Below are 22,691 nucleotides of genomic sequence, written 5' to 3' on the forward strand. Positions count from 1 at the left end.
AACGATGATAACTGCGGTCAAGCCAGCCGTTACTCCGATCTCCGTGGTCAAATCAGCCGCACTTAAATTTACAGCGTAGTCACTTCCCGTTTTCAAAATAAAAAGGTATTAAGAACAGTAAGCTATAATTCGAACCTACATTTAAAATAAAATATGTTACATTAAAGTGTTTCATGCACCCATGATGAATACACTGTAAATTTAAGTGCGGCTGATTTGACCACGGAGATCGGAGTAACGGCTCACAGCCGTTATCTCGAGATCTCAAATTAATTAACTCGTTATCACGGGAAAACGGAGGAAATAAAACGTATGAATACATGGCCCTTTAGGGCTTCCGTAACAAAAAACACTTTTGCATGAAGGCTTCATTGCTCAATCTGGAAAAGTAGGAACTAATGAAAAGCAGTTATTTAAAAAAAAACAATATTTTTGTTTTAAGCAAAAATACCCCAAATTACTGTACTCAAATGTTAATATTTACTCATTTTCTCAGCCTTCTAGGAAGTAAAGTAAAGAGTAATTTTCAGTTTTGGACTGAAGGAGGACCAAGGAAGTATTTGAAAATGTCATGTTAGGCTTTGGGAATATGTGATGGGCATTTCTTAAAGACCAGACAATTATATTAAAAAGACAGTAACATTGGAAAGTGCACACCTCAATGGAATAACTGAGTGCTTAAGCATAATTTTAGTTTAACGTGAATGTTGAAATGAGTTTCTTGCTGAATGAGGACTGTAGACTTGTGGGGTTTTGTCCCCCACAGTGGACTGGTTATCTAATACAACAGGGCTTTTAGGGAGAGAAAGACAAATAACTAGAACCAGAATTGCTTACTAAATGCTGTGTGCAGTGAGGATAAATTCAGGATGGACTTTCCAAACCAAGTCCATGCTCAAGCTCTGCTCAAGGAGATCTATTTCTACTCTTTGCAATCAGCATCATCTGGATCAGGTGTGAGGAGCTGGAGCAAAAACATACACCTGGACTCTTGAAATCACAAAGCTGAAGGTTGAACCCGGTACATATTTTCTCTGAGTGAATATGGATCCATACGAGCGGCTTCAGAGCTGCAGCCTCTCTGTCGCTGCCACATCCATCAGGAATGTGTTGAGTGCTAGAAGTTCAATGCCGGGTCGATTTATGGTATTCATGCAATTCACAAAGAACTCAAAAGTCAATGTGTCACCCTGCATATTTCTGAAGGCGCCTGGCACCTCTGAAAGCCCTCACAGCTCTCTTAACTGTTAAATCGTTAATGTCTCCTTTCATGTGTCGTGATGTTTAAAAGAGGCAGACCAGTCAAATCAATGCATTATGTAACAATACTTCTCCAAAACATGTTTACATTGTGGATTTGGTAAGTATTATAAAGACACTTTAAAGCAGCCTGGTGGTGCAAACTGAGCAGAGTTTAACTTTATTTACCGACCCTTTCGTTGGCTCTGTCCAGGTTCTAACTGCTTATTCACTGTGATGAAATCAGGAGGGATTAGTTGGCAGTTTTTCCTCCACCATCAGGGTCTTTAAAATGTCACTGCTGTATTTGGGAATAGACAACGTAAGCATCAGCAAAATACAAACAAGAAGTTCTTTATGTGCAATATGCTCCACGACGATTAGGATTTAAAGCAGGGGTGTGCACTTTTTTCCCTTGGAGGTCCAAAACAGGAACTTTATGGTGGGCTACGGGCCAAAAGAAAACACCTATTATATTGTACAAAGATTCAAAATGGTACCAGGATCCCAAGTTCCCTTAAGTGTCTCCCTGCCACGCTTAGATTATGAAAAATAATTAATTAGTTACATATTTAATTTTGATTTTAGGGGCTGCCCCACACTAAAGATTTTCCTAGTCGATTAGTAGTCATTAGATAAAACCAATAGTCAACTAGTCATGCATATTTAGGATATTAATTCCATTATTTATATATATTTATATTTCATTTTATTTATATATTTTAACATCCGCCTCTTAAATGAGTCTTAAACTATGTCTTATTGTTCAAAACACAGAATAAATAACTTCCAACTTCACTAAAACGGATACTGCTAGACTTGATCTAACTGACTAATCAACTCACAACAAATCCTTATTTTTTATTAACCCTAAGTATTGGTTATAATTTCCTCTTTGGTATCTAACTGCTCATGTTCCTGTTCTTCGGACTCTGTTGTAGATCTTGTTGAGTAAAATGTCATCATAATTAACAGAAATTATGCCCAAAGCACAAAAATAAGACCCATTATTTAACAAAAACATAACGCTGTGTGGGAAAGGTGCACCATATTTCTGTTACAGTGTACAGTTCAGCTTGTCTTCAGCCCCATCACATCCTCCAACAACAGGTTGCGACTGCCATTAGACTTCATTAAATTAGCATCATGTCCCAGAGGACCTGCCGGGCGAGTCAGATCATGCCCCTTCACACTGCCTCTTGCTGGGATACAGGCTGAAGCTCAGTCCCTGTGGATCCCTCGCTTGAAGTGATTCATTTCTTCATAAAGAATTCCAAACAGGGAAGACGTGTATAAATCAGAAATAATCAAAGTCACGTCTGTAGTTGGGGAAACCAATTAGACGGATGTTCTCTGAGGCTGGCTGCTCAGACATTGCTGTCTGCTTCGGGTTGCTGTTTTCAGCAGAGCCGGTGGGTTTGGGACCATGTAAATACTAAACAGGCCTTGAGGTTCACTGGTGGGCTGATGCCCTCGTCCTCTCTGAGTCTCTTATCTGTCTGAGAAAACAGAGCCGAGTCAGCAAACACATCTGACAAGTCCAATCAGTCACATTAAGCACAGCCTTGGTGGGACCGCCTGTCTTTAAACAACAGGAAGTGGCCAGCTGTGGTTCTCTTGTATAAAAGTTATAAAAAACCTTTTTAATTATACTGCATCTGATTTCATTTAGTTTGAGCTACATTTTAAGTTATTGTTTGTTTTCATAAAATATGTTCGACATAGTTGTGTCTACTAGCCCTACGCTTCAGACTAGGACGCTGTAGGTGCTCGTCTAGAGTCATTTCTGGATGCCTTCATCTGGCGTAATCAGGTGATGTAGTATGAAGAGCAAGAAAGTCTGCATATGTAGGAAGTGGAAGTGGATGATGGGTCAAATAAACAAAGGACTTCCACCCAGGTGACTTCTGTTCATGCCCTGCTTGAAACAAAGTCATTGTTGATCTGTTTTTCAACTTCTGTTACATAAGTTACTTTACATACGTCACATACATACTGCAACCATTTAAAGTAATACACATGGCATTGGTATCCTTGCTGATACCCGATCAGACCCATGACCCATGATATCAATCATTCAGGCTAAGTGGAATACACTTGTTAAAAATAATAATAATATATAAATATATCTATTTTAGAACCTGTATGTATCAGATTGGTTCTTGTTATAGGAATCAATATCAGGAAGAACACAATAGTATCAGAACATCTGTAGAAAAAAGCTGTGTAATGGTTCTCTGATCGGACGTTGCATATTTATTATTGCTAACTTGACCACGGAGCTTTGCGCGTACAAAACTGTCGCTATGGGGTAGCATCCTATTTTGAAGCGTAGGACCACCAAGCTGCAGTATTTGACGAGTTGAACATAGCGTTTTTTTACTCTTAAGTGCTTTTCCTGTTCTGACCATGGCGCCCTCCAGTGGTAGATTACAAAGAAAAGACATTATAGCTGACAGCGATGAACGGCGCCTTTTGCCAGTTTTTCTGCCTGCCTGAAAAAAGTGATTCTGATTATTTTGTAGCCGATACTTTTGTGCAATATATAATTAGAAATTTCCATGCAATACATCTGCCCTCTTATAACCTTTACAATTATAACCGAAAAAAACGGTTCATATCATCTTTGTTTAAAAAAAAATTATTCATTCAAGGTGAAAAACTTCCCGCAGTCGACCAACTGATGTGACCCAGTTAGCTGCCGGTGATATGAGAATGCCTGTAACGTTGCTGATTGTGGGTATTTTGCTGAAGCTTGGATTGCACCTGTTCAATCACTTCACACAGCCTGTAAATCTGACCTGGATGTGTCAGACAACAACACAATCTTCTGAACATTTTACAGGAGAAACAAGGCCGGAGGCTTCGCTCCATTTCACAATAAATCAAGATGGAATGACAAAAGTATTACAGGTTGGTGAGCAGAGAGAAGAAACCATGTCAGAAAACATCAGAAACAAGAAACTCTAACTACTTAATCAGACAGGCGTTATTGTCAGTGCTGCCTCTGATATTTGTCTACATTTAGCCTGTTTCATCCACATTTTCTTACGAAGTGGGGAGCTTTTATCTCTCCTGGGACTCCTTAGGTCATCAATTGAATGACACATTCAATTTCACAGATTTTTTCCTCTCCAAGTTGTATAAACATTTGTGAAAGTTTAGTTAAGTCTGAGCTCAGATTACTTTCACATACTTGATGCAGTGCCCATTCAGATACACACAAAGAGGATACAATGGTGTCAGTTAGTGTTTGGCAAAGGTGGAAAGACTAGAAGAGGGCAGCAAATCCTCCAAACTGAACCCGAAGTATTGGTTGTTTAATGACTCTTAAAGAGGGTTTTTTTTAAAGGGTTAATAACACCAAAGTCTCACAATGAAGAAGGCCTAAATACAGCCACATTGCTCCCTTCCAACATGTTGCATGGTTTTCAGTTAAAACCTGGTTTGTACATACATTCGGTTTTATAAAAATCTTCAAGGTACTCAGTCATAAAATTCAAAAACTTTGCTTTTTCTTTCTAAAACCAATAATTACTCAAACTACAATAACTAGTTTCCAAGGTCATACATGAATACATACACTTTTTCGCTCATTTTAAAAGTCCTTTTGGTCCAGAAATCTGCAGAAATTTGACAAAGCAGCACATTTGTGTTGAATCACTTTCCAACCAGACAAACTTCTGTCAGCTTTACAGACACGGAGGTCATGTGAACGTCTGAGGAGGAGAGGATTTCAGCAGAGTGAAATGCCACAGAACCCACAGAGAGCGACGTAATCCGTTTCACTTCTCTGTTTTGTTTTGTCTGCCGTTGGTTTCCTCTGCAGCCAACAAAGCGTTCACAGCGATTTTGTATTCAGTTATAAAACGTCTCAGTAAAAAGCGTCTCAAAGCGTCTCGCTGGCTTTCATCTCTGCTGAGTGCGTCCTCTGACTCGTAAGCAGCAGCTGAGCACACAGCGGCTCTCTGTGGTCGCACCGCGCTGATCAATAACCATTTCCAGCCCGGGAGTTTTCTCAAGCTCTGTCAATTTGAGGATTGATCCTCTAAACACCAATGAATGTGTGTGGGTGTGTATGTGTGTGTAGCATTTGTTTGAATGCATATGGCTGTGTGTGTGTGTGTGTGTGTTCAGCCTGAGGCCAGAATAAGCAGTGGGCATTCTGTGTGTACTCTGGGTAATTAGACTGCGCTCCAGAACAAAGTGATGACTTTGTTTAGATCACTTCCTGCTTCGGTAGCTTTAAAATCCAAAGCAAGCTGCTAGATCTACTATAAATATATATAAAATAACGACCGACTGAATAAATACTGTAAAACTATGTTAAAATGTTTAGTGATCGCAGAGACGCTGCTGTGGTTAGGATGCTACCTTTGTGCCAAACAACAAGGAAAATAAATACAATAAAGTCAGATAATGATCCCAAACCTAAGTGTTTTTTTTTTGCAATGTCTAATTTAAATTACAAGCAGTTTTACCAGCAGCTACAGTCGGTCAAACTATTGGATAGATCGTATGTACTTTAGCTTAAATAGCTGCTAGCACGGCTGTGACTTTTGTTTCCAGAAATACTGCATTGACTTATTCAGTTAGAATTACAAAGTTGACCTAAATGGAGACTGAAGTTCACAGAGCTTTCCCTAATTGTTAACTAAACCTCGAGTTGGCAGATCAGAAAACAGTTCTATTATTTGTTCCTGTCGTGTGTTCCTTTGTGAACGCACTGCCAAATGAACTATATTGTTGTGAAGGTGTAGAGACTTATAGTCAAGTCAGTTTTTATTTATAGTGAACATAAAGCCAGTACTAGTTGGATTTGCATTACATGATGAAATTTCAAGCTTCAAATATCTGAAAGACAACAGTCAAATTAAGTTAAGTTTGTCAGATTGTTTTACAACATAAAACAGGATCTGTTTTCTTTCTCCACTTTTAACTTTATATCACTTTACTTGCTTTAAATTGGTTGATATGAGCTTTATAGGATATGTAGTCTTACATTTGAGAAACAAAATGTGAATGTATCACCTTTAAACACCTTAATCCTGCACAAATAAATGAAATAAGCTCCACACAGCTGGAAGCCTTCAGACTGAACGTGTTTACTGATGGACAGAAATAGCTGAGCCGCCGGTCCTGCTGCTAGCTGCGACACAGGGGACCGGCCACTTCCACTCATGGTACACTGTGTGCCTGCTACTGTATCCGGAAATTCGCTAGCAGCTTTTTAAGGCGGGAATAAACGTGCAGAAAACGCGATGGAAACGGTGGGAGAACACACTTTTTGCATCGTCTTTCTGATGCCAAGGTTCGGAACGCTGCGTTTTAAAATAGCAACACTTTCTGTTGGAAAATCATTCCGGCGCAATGTGAGAATCTCACCTCCTATAAGACCTTCGTCATCCACTCCAATCTGTCATTTCAGCTACTTGAATATTTCAAATCGGCCTCCGCTGACTGCAAGCTCCCAGCATCCTCTGCTCCCCCCTTGTTTCTTCCAACTCAGTGCGGTGCACAGGGTTTTTTTTTTTTTTTTTTATTTGTGTGTCTGTGTGTGTGATTGGGCCAAATTTTCTGCTCCAGTTTTCCAGCCGGTTCGCTCAGCTCTCGCACTTGCCTGCTGCAGTTTGGTGAAACAGACTTGTCTTAAATCAGCCAGCTGGACAGCAGCGGGAGGAAGTGCTCAGGCCTGTGTTATGAATTATACCGTTACATTCATGTTGGGAGCACACAGGGCTGATACTTCACTGAACTACTGTATTACTGATGTATACTGCACTGGTCTGGGTTTAAGTTGAGATGCTTGATATTTTCCGACTCATGTTGGCCGATACGGAGAACATAGTCTCTCCTGTAGTGGAATACTATTACACATTATTACTCTTATAGCCAGATGCAGACATACAACAAATGTACACATTCAAACTGTAAAATTCAACTACTACTTCAAGAGGCTGGCATGAAGCTCTCATTGAGACAATCCTGGGCAACCAGGGCAAATCTGACCTATTTCACAAGTTGCAAAACAAGAAAATAAATGTAATCTTTGTCCACAGGGATCATGTGAAAGTGTTTTACAACTGTACAGCAATTAAAGCCGACTGGAAGAATACTGACAGACAGTGTACTATTTTTTACACTGTTGAATGAATTAGCCTAGATTATCAGGCTACATATGCTTTAAAGATCGCTGCTTAGACTTTTATGTTATTGTTTTGATGTGAGAGAACCCCTAGTGGCAAAAATGACATACATACATTACGAGACAGGTGCTTCTCTTTGTTCTTCAAAATTAGCCGCAATAATTGGGATTACAGCTCTTAAAAAAAACAAGAATGCTGTTCCTCTTTTACACACATCTTCAGCCAGGTGACACAGCGTCAATTATTTAGCCTATAGCATAATTCAAGCATCTTACCAGCATTTTATCAGAAGAAATTGCAGATTTTAAGCCTTTATTGACCAGTACCGATAACGTGCTGGTATCATTGTGCATCCATAGTTTTACATTATATATTGTGGTTCCACAGGGAGTTTTATCCAGTGACTATGTTTCCTGAGGTCTCGTTGAGTCCTGATGAAGTCAATTAAAGTCCATAAGCCTGAACAGCAAGAGCTGTGTCGCCCTTTGTATGTACATCCAGATCTTACAGCAGCTAACCCTGAGGATGTCAGGGAGATAAGAGATTGGCTGCATAACTTATTATATATAACCTAATTAATTAGACAACCAACAGGTGGCCATGATTTCACTTTCGGACTATTAAGCTCTAAATTAGTTTTGGTGTGACAAGGATGTGCAGGGTAATAACATTAGAGCATGATGGGTAATTGCAGCGTTTGCTGTAGGACAAATTAGACAAGAGGGAAACAGGCTTTCACAGATTTCACTGATGTGTGATTACAATGCAGATAAAGCCCTCAATGTTTACAGCAGGTATACCTACAAGTGTGTCATTTTTTAGGATTCAACAGTATTTTGTTCAGGTATCGTGTGTATTAACACAAAGTATTTATGCAACAGAAGAAGAAGCTCATTCATCTTTAAAACACATCTGTGTGAAGCTTTGAGGTCGTGGAGGTTGGGTGAAGAGTGACTGAGGACTGAGTTCAAATCTCCAGGAGCAGCTGAGACTGGTTCAGTAACACTGATAAGGCAGAACTGTTGTAAAATAGAGGTCAGTGTGACACAGGAGGTGAAACTGTGTTGTTTTTAGCCTCAGGCTGGATTCAAAATGGGATACTATCTCTGGCAGTGTCCCATGAAAACCATGTGTGTCCCAAAAGGTCACCTTTTAGGAATAAAGAAACAGTGATGCATTTTTTTTATTTTTTGTTGTTCCGTCCAGGTTTAGTTTATAGGCCAGTGTCACATACAGTGTCTCAGTGGTTTTACAGGCAGTAGCAATAGTCCCTGACCGAGCCCAAGATCTCTTTGGCCCCTTTTTCACCAAATTAGTTTTTTGTTCTTGAACCGATTCCGTATCTAGAGAAACTAGCCCACCTTTCCACCAGGTTGGACCAACCCGTAGAACATGACACACTCACTGCAGTTCCCAAGGAAAACCTGCAATTTTTTGGTTTGGAACCAACTTTTCAGATTCTGAAGCAATTTAGCTTAAGTTGAAATGCTCTGAAAGGTTTAAAACTAGGCGCTTGAACCGGAATAGAGCCAGTTCCCTGTTGGTGGAAACGAATTCAAACCTATAGTTTGTTCACTGTGGTCAGAATCAGTGACCTTGTGAGGCAGCTGGATTCACAAGATCATGCAAGAATCCATCTGGTCAGGCTTCAAGTAATGTAAGCACAGTGGTTTGGACCAATGAGAGACTACTGGCAGATATGGACATGGTTTAGGTGTGATGACAGTGAGAGAAGTGAGTGTTAGGTAAGTGTAGATGTTGCTATAGCATGGCACTGAAGGCGTTTCTGTGTCTTCGCAACTGGTTTTGGGCTCTGTTTTTTGAGTGACGATACTAGTATCATATAAAACTAGATGAATGCATCCATCGGTACCAACCATGTCAGCCTATTATATCGGGAAATACTTGCAATACGCTCAGTGCAATATGCTCCAAAGTTTCAAAAGTTCCAAGTTTTGGCGATGGAAATACTGGCATGGCCATTTTCATTTTCCCTTGACCTCTGACGTCAAAATACCTGAATGAAAATTAGTTTTATGGGTACCCACAGTGTTGAAATTACATAAATTGATAATGACTGGGAAAACTGAGCTCCAATACTAATGTAGTTAATCCAGTATTAATAAGTCCAATACAGAACCCTGGACTTGTGGGTTCAAACACTCAGTGGGTTTCTGTCAAGGAACCTGGTAAATGTGAAACACCTATTAAGGGTCTGTTCCTTCTACCACAAGTTCCAGAAGAGAGTCTAGAGCTCATCAGTGAAAACTTGATTTCATGCAAATGTGGAGAGGAAAAATAGCTTTTCATGACACGATCTAAAATAAGCTTCTTCATCCGGTTCCTTGGTCTCTAAACCAAACTGTCGTTAGCAGTCCTGCAGCTCCTCCTGCTTTCTGCTGTCAAGCCGATTTTCCGACGGACGCGGGAGCGGAGTGAGCATGTCCGAGCGGGCCGGGGAGTCGGGCAGTGACAGCTTTAACCTTTAACGTGTCATCTTGGATGGCAGGAATACAGAACCTGCCAGGCCGGGCTCGCCACTGCTCCAAGGGCAGGGATTTACTGAGACCCCAGGACCTCCTGGAGACCTCCATCTGGCCGACCAGAGGGACAGGAGAGAGGGATTACAATCTGACCCGCAGGAAAGGTGCCAAGAGAAAACAGACATCATATATTGACAGAGAGGAATACAATATCCAGGCACTGCTTACACATACCTCAGAAATATCAGCAAAATAATGTGTGTGAGGAGAAATAATTAAGCCCATTAATTCATAGTCTGAGCTAAAAATAAAAATACTGCAGCAGGTAGGTAGACCAGACTCTTCTGGTTGAATCATCAGTGTAAATAATTAACAGAACTAAACAGATATAGTTACAGAAGAAAAATAAATCTGGGACTTAGTTCTGGGACATAAGTAAAAAAGTCAACTACAAGCCCCAGAGAGCACTGCATCCAAGAAACATCCAGCCACTGATCTTTAAAGTATGTTGCCCTGCAGCTAATGACTAATGTGTTGAACTTCAGAAACTTTGTTAAAAGGTCCAACTTCGCAGACTCTCTTAAAGATCCAGTGTGGAACACTGAGGAGGATATATCAGCAAAAATGCTGCAGGTGACTTTCCAGCCGAGAACAGACAAACCAAACACTGACTCTAGATCTGGTTCTGGTCCTTTAAATAAAGTTCATAAATAGCTGCAATTTACTGAAACATCCTGGAGATCTTTGTGTTTCTGTGTCATGAGAATTTGGCACTCACTTCGCCACTTTGGGGTCACAGGACAATATTGACATATAAAGTCTTCACAGGTCCAAATCCAAAATACACAGAAATGTACTTCCCTGAACAGAACCAGACCTATTTATAACTTGACCTGGACCCATGCAGAACTGACAAATGCCATAACAGCATAGATTTCACAGCTGATTGCTTTTACACCTGTTTCAAACCCATATGGTTCCTGGGTTGGGTCTTTTGTTAGCAAGAATGTCCTATTTACACATCCAGCGAACCAGAGCAACATTTGCTCTTCACGTCATTTGTTTATTAAAGCTTATTTTCTGAAAGCAGTTGCTGGAAATGACACTGAATACTGAACCAAAACAGTAAAACCAAAAGAATGAGCTGAAAGACACTAAAATGCTCCTAAAGAGCTGAAGGGATGAGCTGAGTCGAGCGATAATTCTCTGTAGGATTATCACTCCATCACAAGTGATCAAATGTCCCATTGTTATTATGAAAATATTGATTATTGCAGCTTTAATCGCATAGAATTCTACTCACATAGGAGCTTTAGCTGTGTAATTATTAAGAAAGAAGAGGATCCAGCTGAGAGAAAAGATAGTGAAGGTGCATCCGCAGACTAAAACAGAAAGAGAAAAAATAATCCCAGGATGGAGAGTTTAATTTAGACATGCCAAAGAAAATAAAAAAGAGAGACAGACTGGAGGAGAAGTAATTCGGAGGACTGAAATTACACACCCAGGACAGAAAACACTGGAGGTGAAGCACAGACATGGAGAGGAGGGGAGGCCGGAGTGATGATGCAGAGAGAAGAAAGTGGGAGGCGAGTGGCGCGGCGGGAAGACGGGGGAAAGAGAGCCGAGCCGAGCAGTGGCGTCGGTGTGTGGGCGTGACAGATGAGTCGCCAGAGAGAGTGCGAGTTTGAAGAAGAAAAAAATCTAAGGAGAACTCAGCCATCTGTTCCTTCGGGGAATTTTGCTCATCTCAAAGCGCTCTGCCACCTTTTCGACTCGCCAGACACAGATCTGATCGTCGATTAATAATGTTGTATAAATACTTTTCCGCTGGACGCCGCTGTGATCAATCATGTGTTTTGTTAACGCAGCAGCTCACAGGGGGTTGAGGGATTGGAGAGTCTGCTGAACACGGTGGAAAAGCAGGAGAAAAAAGTGCAGGTGGTGTTAATCTTGTGTGTGTGCACTCAGGGAAAATAAATGGACCTCAGAAAGAAGCGTTGAGCTCTCACTGAGTTCTGTAAAGATTACATTTAAATACAGGCTGAGTGCAGATCCTTGAAGGAGTCTCAGTAGTGTCTAAAATTCATCTGATCATGAAAATCCTCAAAGTCCTCAAATCAGTCCCTAAATCATCATCGTATTGTATCATTTCATTGTATATAATTAGCAGACAGAGCTTCCAGGTCTGTGTAGTGAAGCCAACATGGAAACCTGCATTCTTTCTAATGACCAGCAGGGGGCTGCTCCATTGGCTGCAATAAAATATGAAACCATGCTGTCTTATGGAGAAATTAGCCGACTTCTCTCTTGATTTATGAGCTCAGTAAACAGTTTCCTAATGAGTTTATGATCTCAGTCTCTAGTTTCAGTCTTCTTCCATACAGCATGATGTTCATTTAGTAAATGATTAGAGCAAAATAGACAATAAAGCAGGGTATGCTTTATACTTTGTGAGTCCAGCTCAACAAAGAGAGAGAGAGAGATGAGAAATACTCTACTACTTGCACCAAACTCAGATCAAACTGTCATACCAGGCATTTCTGATCAAATATGAATCCAGATTATGTTTGTGATGCCAGAACGGTACTCATGGTACAATCCAATGGGTGACGACACAATACGTTCACACTTGGTGCTACTTCTATTGTTAAGTTTCGGCAGCTAACACTACTTGGTTAAGGTTGTTTATGGTTCAAAGAAACCAATGTAACTGCTGCTTGGAGACAATGCATGAACAAATGAGAAGTATGGTCTGTTTCCAGTGTACTGACGCACCCTGGAGTACACTTCTACATCACTGCAGCAAGTTAATCTGATCTTACCTGAGTGTTCATGTCCCTTTAGTCTGTTTAACCCTCCTGCATCATTGGTCCAAAAGTGTGTATTAAATCTGGGGTGTTCTCGTCTTGGAAATAATTTATTTTCCCAACAAAGTGTTTAAAGTATTAAATTTAATGCTGAAAAAGGTTTGGAGGTTTCTGTGCAGGGCCAGATATTAAGGGCAGGTGAAATCTTTTTGACTAACAGATAAACCGAAGAGCAAAAGATCAGCCTCTGTCAGGGACCTAATCTCACAGAGATTGAGATCAGGGATGACAATGAAACTGTGTCTGAATGGATTGAGACACTACGTTTGAAAGGTCAGAAAAATCCATTTAACCTACTTTATTTAAAGATGAAAAGATAGGAACAGTGTCTGAGGGTGTCAGTTGGAGGATTTGTTTAGGACACTTTCTCAGGACTCTTTTTCTGATTGTCTTAGTTGACACGGTTGGTAACAATGGATACATTAGGCCATCTTGTTTCATATGATACCAATTTCTTCACACTGGCCAATCAAATGTCCCCCTCTGGAAACACCCCTGACAATATGCCTCTGTTGGACTCATTTTATAGTATTTTAAAGACCTTTTTCCACGTCATAACAAGACACTTAGTAGGAGTGTCAGCTAAATGTCTACCTAAACTTGTGCTCCATCGACCACATTAAGCGATGCTGGAAGTTCACAGCTGGCAGATCAGACTCCCTTTTGTGCTTGACTGCAGTTTGCAGGTTAAATTAAGTCTTTTGTGTGATCCAGAGCATTTTCTCCAGGTTGTCTCGGCCCTGCCCCAGCTCTTCAAACACTAAAACCACACGCCCAGCAGCGACAAAGCGTGCCTTCGTTTGAAAAGGAGCCTTTGTCTGGCCCAGATGATTGTGAGTCATTGTACTGGAAGCACAAGCCGGGAGTCAAATGATGTGATGCAGCAGAGAGACCTCCATTGTGGGTCGTATAAAGCTGCGGCAGGAACGGTGGCCCTGGCAGATACCAACCGCTGGACGTTCAGGGGAGTTTTGCATGAATAGTGGAGTAATTCAGTCAGTGGCGACGAGGTGATTAGCATTTTGAGTGGATTCACCACCGGCTCTGTCCCATTCACGGGGGCCAATCTGTGAGTAGCCAGCAGAATCTCTCAGCGCTCGGGTTTGTTTGGGAGGAAAAGGTCATGTCTGCTTTCTGAGACGTTTTTGACAGATTTCACATTGACAGACAGTCGAACATGATGATTTTGGTGACAACCGCATAAATGAAGAGTGTTGTGAAGTTAGTCCATCAAAATCACCACATTTGAAGACAATGCTGATTTTACATTTTAAATTTTTTCATTCACTTAATGATGTGTTAGTGATTTGTAATAGATTTTAATTTTTTTACAGAACTTTTATCATATTGTTTATCATATGTACTTTTCAATCTGGCTTTTACTTTGGAGTAATGTTATATAGTTTCTAGGTTTTAATCTTTGCTTTTTACATTATTTGTCTGGTGATATTGATGTTTTACATTTTATTGTTTTTATCGTATTCATTTTTAGCTGTGCAAAATTTTATGTATTTATTTATGGTTACATTTTTATTTAAGAATGTGTACCTTAATCTAAAATTAATAATTAGCAAATAAAATGTTACAGTAAGACACAATGTCTTCAAGCAGCATAATAAAAATAAGTGTCTTAAATGAAAGCACCAGAAACATTCTTATTTTAATAAAAACAATGAAAAAGAGCTGCTTCATTTCCAACACTGGGACAAACCGAGAAGTTGGTCTTACTCTTGAAATAAGTTCTTAAATTATAAGTTAGATATATTTTCTTAAAACCAGATTACTTTTCTTATGCAAAACATGCTTGACAAGATTATTTTTCTTTTTAGACAAAAAATAAGACTAATTTCCCCAAAACAAGGCTTTTTTACCATCTTCAGATTCCTGTTTTGCAGTGAATACATTTTGAGGTGAATTTTAGAATTTTTTAATTGTTTTATTTCTAATGAACTGCTGCACATTTGTTGAATGTATGAAAGATATTTTGCCCATATATCCAGGTGCGGATCTAAAGGGGTGGCAGCTGCCACCCTAGTTTGGTGTAAAATGCTGTCAAATTTAACCAATTAAATTAGATTCATTTTTAAAAAAACATATTAAAAGAGATATTGATATATGGGATTGACTGTAAATCAGTATGTATTTCTGTCACCCCTGAAAGATACCCTCTGGACACCACAGGGATATTTCTTGCTTCTTTTTTTTGGGGAAACACAAAATCTTTTACAAAAAAGGAAGACAATAAGGTCAATAACACTGATGAACAATTGAACAACTACAAAACTAAAAAACTTTTGCAAAACTAAAAGATGAAAAAACAAACAAAAACAAATCAAACAGTGAAGACAGAAAATCTCTACATATAATTTAGAATTTAGAATTTATACAAAAAGTAAACCAGCCCTATTAGCAACAGATCAGTTCATCATGCCATCTATCATTTTGTGTATCATCATGCTCCAGGATATTGTATGAAACATCCCAAATTTTCCAAAACATATCAAGATTGTTAGCTTTCTTTGCAAGATCAAAGTGAAAAGTCATTCCTTTCAGCCACAGATTGTTGATCCCATTAATATTTCTACAGATCTGCCCCTGCATGTTTCCTGTGATTGTCTGTGTGTGTTTAGATGCAGCTTCTGAAACAAGAGTGGATTAAACACATTTTCTGATATAAAAAAGCAGATATGTGCTCTCTTGAGTCCTTTCTAGTCATACATCTTAGAATGTTGCTTTTTTAGGGACAGTAAATAAATAGTTTAAATATTTCCTTGTCAAAATACTGTCAAGGTTAAAAAACAGATCTTTAGTTTATAGTTTTTTTCTTTCTACAATGAATGCAGCAGTTTGGAACCGAAAACATACGCAGCACATTTATTTCTGGCTTTCCCTAATGAGCAGCATTGACTGCCAAGTTGTTTTTGGCAGTTTTAAGCATCAACATACAGACTTCATATTTGAAACAACAAATTGTACCGTTCTTGAGTCTTTGCTCCTAATAAAGCTGATTTGTTGTGGTATTGAAGTCCTCTCCCCCATCGAGTAGACAGATGGTGATATCCATGAAAAAATGAACCAACTGAAGGAGTGAGCCAGGAATCTGCAGGTGTGTGTGTGTGTGTGTGTGCGTGTGTTGAGCCTGCACACAGTGCTACAGGGCTATATCTACCTGCTCAATGACTGTTGACCTACAGCTCTTAATCCCATGAAATGCAATCTTGGAGTCCGTTCACACAGACCTCTACAGATCCCATTCAGTTGGCTCATAAAATATTTTCTGCAGATGAGATGTTTCAGAGACTGCTTGTAGCTTTTTACAGTACATCTCTGTCAGCAAACTAATAATGGAATAGATTTATTATTAAAGGATCGTTTCACCCAAATTACATAGAAAACATGATGGGAGTAACGCGTTATAAAGTAACCCCTTTTTTTATCATTGAATTAACTAACCAAGTGATATATTATATGTATATTTCATATTGTATTAAATGCATAACAATAACAGTACTAAAAAACTTGGATGAATTTTGAACTGATTATTTCCTGTGAATTTTGATCAGAGATGAGTTTTCCTGATCTTTTTAGGAACTTTTTTTTTTACAATTCTCTGTCTGTGTTATCTAATTTAAAAGAAAAACACAATTTAATTAAGTTTAAGGAGATATTTAGAACGTATCATATATTTGGCATTAAACCTTGTCACTACTAATCTCAGCTCTAAAGAGATTGGCAAGTGATGATTAAAACCAGTTTCACAGAGCAAGACGCCAACTGTTATGAGAGAAAGGGAAAAACATATATTTTTTTCATATGTGTAGTCCCTCCAAAAAATGTTTGGTTTGTTACACATAGAGACTTATATTCATTTTTATTCCGGCCATTGGTCAATGGGAAAGGATAAATAGTCCACCAAGTCTAATTCACGACATGAGTAGCATGTAAAGGGTATTAAATGTTTTACTACCATCTCTCTAAGATGTGAATTCAATTATCCAGCTTCAGCAGCCCTTAGAGGTACTTTCATAGTGTTGTCTCAGTAACACATATTTTAATTTCCTCTTGCTCTCAGTATCTCAGCTGTGGAAGCACTTTCTTGCTTTCTTAATTAGAAGTTCTTGATCTGAGAGGTGAGAAATGTGATGTGCTGAGTCTGTGTAGTCCAGGATGATGGATGATGTGACTAAGTTTGTCTCTTTGTGTTATTTTCGTCGCAGGTTCGAACTACTATTATTGTTTTCTTCAGGGTTTTTCTCTCTGAAGCGTCTGAACTCACATAACTTCCATTCCTCTCCTCATGTTTAAATAAGCTTTGCCTGATTTGAAAGAGGGAAATATCATGCTGGGAGGCTCTCTGAGGAGCATGTGGTTCAGGTTGAGAGACTCCATCAAAAATGCAGAGATGTTTCTCTTAAATGCATGAGTACTGCATATCATTTCAATGAGCAGCTTCTTCTCCTTGGGCTCTGCCTTTATGAAAGCTCATGCAGACATGTCAAATTCTGCATTTGCAATCTCATACAGAAAAGTCTGTACACTGAGAGGCTTCGGTGTAATAAATGGATTCATTTTAACCACGAAGAGAGACTGCTCTTTATCATGAATCATCCTCTGAAGAAGAGCAGTGCTTGGAACAGTGTGCTCAAGACTTGTTTTTGTGGTTTTTACTTAAACATCGCTCCAGTATTTGGTTTATTTGTGTCGAATGTGCTTGCTTCTTATTGCACTTGCATTGTAATGAGTGGATTTATTTCGATAATAGTAAAACTAATTTATTTTTCCCTTCTGTTTCAGAGGCCAGAGATCCAAAATGGGAGGCAAGCTCAGCAAAAAGAAGAAGGGATACAACGTAAACGATGAGAAGGCCAAAGACAAGGATGCCAAAGCAGAGGGGGCCTCTGCTGAGGAGAGCGAAGCACCGAAAGACAACAAAGACGAGGCGCCGGCTGCCACCGATGCTAAGGAGATAGCGAATGACACGGCGGCTAAGGATGCGCCAGCAGCAGACGCTGCTGCACCAAAAGAGGAGGAAAAGAACGCAGCTCCCGCCGCAAAGGAGCCAGAGAAACCTGCCGCCAATGCCGAGCCGAAAACAGAGGCACCCAAGAGCGCAGAGCCCGCCAAGGCTGAGGAGAAACCAGCTGCTCCCGCCCCGGCCAAAGAATCAGCCCCTGCCGCCAAGGAGCCCGAGGCTAAGGCTGCGGCACCTACCCCAGCGGCTGAGAGTAAAGATGAGGCCGACGCCAAAAAGACTGAGGCCCCCGCGGCACCAGCAGCCAAAGCCGAGGCGGCCCCCGCTGCCTCCCCTGACCCCAAGCCCACAGAGGCGGCAGTGGCAGCGGCAGCTCCCGCACCGGCAAAGGAGGCCGCCGCAGCCCCTAGTACAACACCAGCTGCCGAGCCTCCCGCCAAGGAGGCAAACGCCACAGAGGCACCAAGCAAGGATCAAACCGTAGCAGTTCAAGATTAATGGACAGCTTCTTTTCGGAAATGAAAAAAATAAAGTACCTAACTCAACGATGATGAAGATTAAAAAAAAAGTGAAAATGAAATTAACTAGCCCACCCATATTATGATAATAACAATAATAATAATAATTGTATTGATGATGATTTGTTGAATGAGGAGGACTGGAGCAAACCACCTGGAGAAGTTTCCCACCGCTGCAGATGATTATTGCTATTATTATTGTTATGTTTGATTTTATTTTTTTCTGCTGTAGTATTTGAACTTTGATACGAGTCTGTGTCGGCCATACGCCTCACCATTCCACATCCATCATCCCCTCTCCCTCATACGGTCAAGAGGTTTAACCCATCTCAGCCCACAGAGGGTTCATGCATCCACCTGCACCCTCTGCTCGGTGGATCAAAATTTGGGGACTAAGGGAAGGAGGTGGGCGCGGGGGGTAGTTCAAGAAATCACTTTTACCAGCTGAACCATCGAATCTGTCCACTCTTCAGCTCTCATCCTCCTCTTCAGAGTATCGTGTCCTCGGCTTTGGCCTGGTACCTACAGTTTTTTGGTGCCGTGGAATTGTGGTTGTATCCCCTTTTCAACCCATCCTCCCCCTGGCTTTTCTTCTTTTTTTTGGTATTGCTGGGTTGGGTTGTTACCCATTTTCCTCTCGGGGGCAACTTTCTCTGAGAAGAAAAAAAAATAAATTTTTAGCGAGGACTGAGAACATTCTGACTTTCTAAGACATTTCGAAGGTTGAGAAAGGCCGACTCTGCAGAGCAAAACACATTCTTAGACGTAACAAAACAGTCGTAGGAATTTTTCAGATAAACTTCTAGATTTTGTACTGAAACCGTTAGGTATATTGTAAGGGAACTAAGCGGTTTTTTAATATTTGTAATACGCTTCTGAAATCTGCAAAGCCTTGCCGAAAAGATCTCTGCAGTGTTCTTAGACAGCCCGATGGAAATCTCTGATCCTCCGTTCAAATCCGATGACAAATTTTAACAGATTGTTTTCATTTTAAAAAGACATATCTACTGCTGACCTGGGTAAAATGGGCTTTACAATCATGTCCTAGAGGTAATTTGACCTTGCTTAGAATACCAAGCTGGTGACGCTGGAGGATTCAAATCGCGTCGGTTAAGTTGCGTCTTTAAAAAGAAAGTAAACTAAATTGGCTCTTAAGCTCTTTTCTGTTCTTCTTCTGTGCAAGAACGACTTCACTTTTTTAAGTAAAAGTGGCATACCACAAAGTAGACATACAGTAGATATACTGTAAGTAAAAGTCCTGCACTCTACTTAAGTTGAGGATTAGCAGCTAAATATACTTAAGAGGCAAAAGTATATTGATATAGAGGACAGTGGTTCCCAACCTTTTCCCTACAGTGACATATTTTATGGGTATGTCATATTATATTCAGTGCATAACAATAACAGAAGTCTGTATTATGATTTATTTTATTTATTACAATTAAACAGACTTATAGGCCTCTTTCTTTTTGACAAATTCAGTGTTTTCTTCTCCCTGACACTTGTTTTATTAGCTCTTTAGTCTACTGTGATAATCAGCCTTCTGTGTATATTTTTAAAGTTTTCTTACACCCCTTAGAATCAAGAAGGCCTTGCGACCCCCTGTGAAGCTTTGGAGACACATAATGGGGAGGTTAGGAACCACTGATATAGAGGGCATTGGTGCCTACCACATGTTATTGCATTGGTAAAGAAAAATCACAAAATACAAAAAAAAAAATCTGTTTTTACCTTATGGAGTATTTTCTTGTCCTTGAAAATTGCTTTATCTGATAATGTCATCCTCAGACATAATGACCGTGTCGACAAAGGCAAACAAAATACTGAATTAATAGAATAATGCTGAAAACTACTCAAATAAAAGCTTCATATGATTATAAAGCGAACCTCAACAGTTTGGTATCTACGCAGGTGAAAACACCTCAGACAAGGTAGTTTACAGGTTCTGTTTGGTCCAGGTCTGCTTTCAGCGAATAATCAGATCTACTATGGTCCATGTTCCTATGGCAACCGTACGACACACTATCATCATGGGATGGAAAAGCCTTGCACAAGAAAAGGGAGCTTCTGATTTCATCATTTTCACCCCGTCATGCATTTTAATTTACCTTTCATAAGGATATATTGCATATGTGTACATATACGCAGCGGTGGAAGGAAGACTACTTGCATTGCAGTTTTTCTGTGGCAGCAAAGTCCTCTATTGTCATTTTTTACTTTTGAAGCGTATCCAAAGTAAAAGTACTGATAGTGAAAAAGGTTTCTTTCTCTAGTTTTTAGCTTTGGGATAGTCATGCTTTAGGATCAGCAGGAAGGAAGGAAGGAAGGAAGGAAGGAAGGAAGGAAGGAAGGAAGGAAGGAAGGAAGGAATTAGCAGTAAAAAGTACTTAAGCATTCAACGTTTAAGTATTAATAGTGAAGAAGACACTTTGTATCTCCTGTTTTGGTGATTGTCATGCATTAATATGAGCTGAAAAAAGAAAAGAAGGAAAGAAGTAATGACGGATTGAAAGAAAGAAGAGATACAAAGACAAGGACAGAGGGAATGTAGAAAAAATGAGGGAAGGAAAGAAGTAAACAAGAAAGTAAAGACTGAAGGACAAGAAATATCAGTGATATTTCATAATCTTAGTTAACGAAGATAGAAAATCTGGAGTAAATATTAAAAACTTGACTAAATTGAGTGTTTCAACAAATAGAAACAGTCGAGTGAGATACCAGCACCCCCAAAATTGTACTTTTGCTTGAGTAAATGTACTTTTGTTATTTCCACCTTTGCATATATGTAGGTATATACGTATATATTATTTAATCATCTCCGCCATCCATTTGCCAACTTTTCAGTTTCATCCGACTGACACGCAACGCTTTCCTCCCAGCACTTGTCAAACCGTAGCAGAAACAAACACTCGAGGAGCGTTGGGTGTCACTTGGTTCAGTTTTTTCTTCCTCTCTTGACTCAGTAAATTGCATGTCCGTGGTTGGGTGAACCTGTAGTCCTGTCTTTTTGGTCAAGTGGAAAAAAAATACATATAATTTCTCAGTCTGCATCCATGGCTACAACTACAGTTGATATTTTCATTCCATGTCTCACCACTGCTATCTCCACACCACACGTTCATTCAAAAACAAACAAAAAGATGATATGGAAATTGATGCATTCAAAATTATATGTACTTGTATAAATGGTGCAACAGTAATAAAATGTAAGAAATTGACTGAAACTCGAGGATTTTGTGCAAGTCACCTTTTTTTTCATGCACTCACAAGATAACGAAACAGACATATTTTTCTTTAAAAGGATTATTACAGTTTCTTATTGTCAACAAATGCGATGAAAATAGCAAAATCATTACGTTCTGACTTCCTGCCTGTGGCTCTAAGCTTTAAGCTCATTGGTTCATACTGAAGAAAATATTAATTAATATTTATTTATTATTTTAATATAACAACTGCTAACTTTATCAAACGAGCAAATAGATGCATTTGTTGGGGACTATTTTCCCTGGCGGATTTATCCACATTTGGTGCTTTATTGAGTATTCGGGGCAGCAGGACGGTGTACATGGGGTAGAGTCGAAATAAACTGCAGTGTGTGTGTTCATAATGAAGATGCTCACTAATTGTTATTGGACAACAATGGAGCTCTACGGTACAGAGGAAGAAGATTATATTAGGCTTTGATACACAGACGATACTTATTAATAGACACATTCAGTGTTGGCTTGAGTCTTTTCACAGTTTGTTGAACGTAAGAATATCAATTAAATGAAGATCATATCAGAAGGCTGCAAATATCCACTATATCCATCCATCCATTAGATAGACCCACTTTTTTGTATCAATATTATTGATGCCAGAATTGATCTTAAATAAACGAGATGTAGTATCTGAAGGACCGACATACCCCGCCCATACATGATATGGTTTTATTCCATCTGGCAACGTAAACATCATAAAATAAAGTTGCTGTGTGGTGAAAATCATGTATTTAGACTAAATATCTTTACTTCTTAGCTACATAAAACACATTTCTAACTTATTGATTGATTTAGATATCCATTAAAGTGACACTTTAGATGACTGTTTAATATGAAAGTGTTGCGTAGTGACGGCCAATTCTGCAGCTCATGTGTCATGTGCTTATTTTTTAAGTGTGGTTTAGTTCTCAGACTCTCACCAACCTCCAGCACAAAACATAGGCAACTGCTTCCAGAAAACAAGCTCTGACAAACTTTATTTATTTATTTATTCTTTATTTTTGCAGGGACAATGCATAATTTAAAGGATCTGCACCAGAGGTAGCTTACAGCTCATTTGTAGCTGTTGTATCTGGGAAGGTGGACAAAGAAACAACCACAGAACACTAAATACATACACAAAACAACACAATACATAAAATTCCATCATATAGTGTATGCTTCCTGCCCACCACAGCTGTAAGCAGAAACCAGTGAGGGAGTGAA

The 22,691-nt window shown here is 39.5% G+C and overlaps 1 protein-coding gene across 1 annotated transcript in view; it reads left to right on the forward strand.

The window, feature by feature from the left end:
• The window catches only part of basp1 (brain abundant, membrane attached signal protein 1), a 59,827-nt gene extending 38,373 nt beyond the window's left edge, over positions 1-21,454 (forward strand). The window contains exon 2 of the mRNA XM_051403346.1: positions 17,530-21,454. Within this exon, the coding sequence (XP_051259306.1) occupies positions 17,530-18,205 (676 nt within the window). The 3' untranslated portion in view covers positions 18,206-21,454. The remainder of the gene's footprint in view (positions 1-17,529) is intronic.
• Positions 21,455-22,691: the final 1,237 nt, after the last annotated feature.

Source organism: Dicentrarchus labrax, unplaced genomic scaffold, assembly GCF_905237075.1.
Source record: "Dicentrarchus labrax unplaced genomic scaffold, dlabrax2021, whole genome shotgun sequence".
NCBI classification, from domain to species: domain Eukaryota; kingdom Metazoa; phylum Chordata; class Actinopteri; family Moronidae; genus Dicentrarchus; species Dicentrarchus labrax.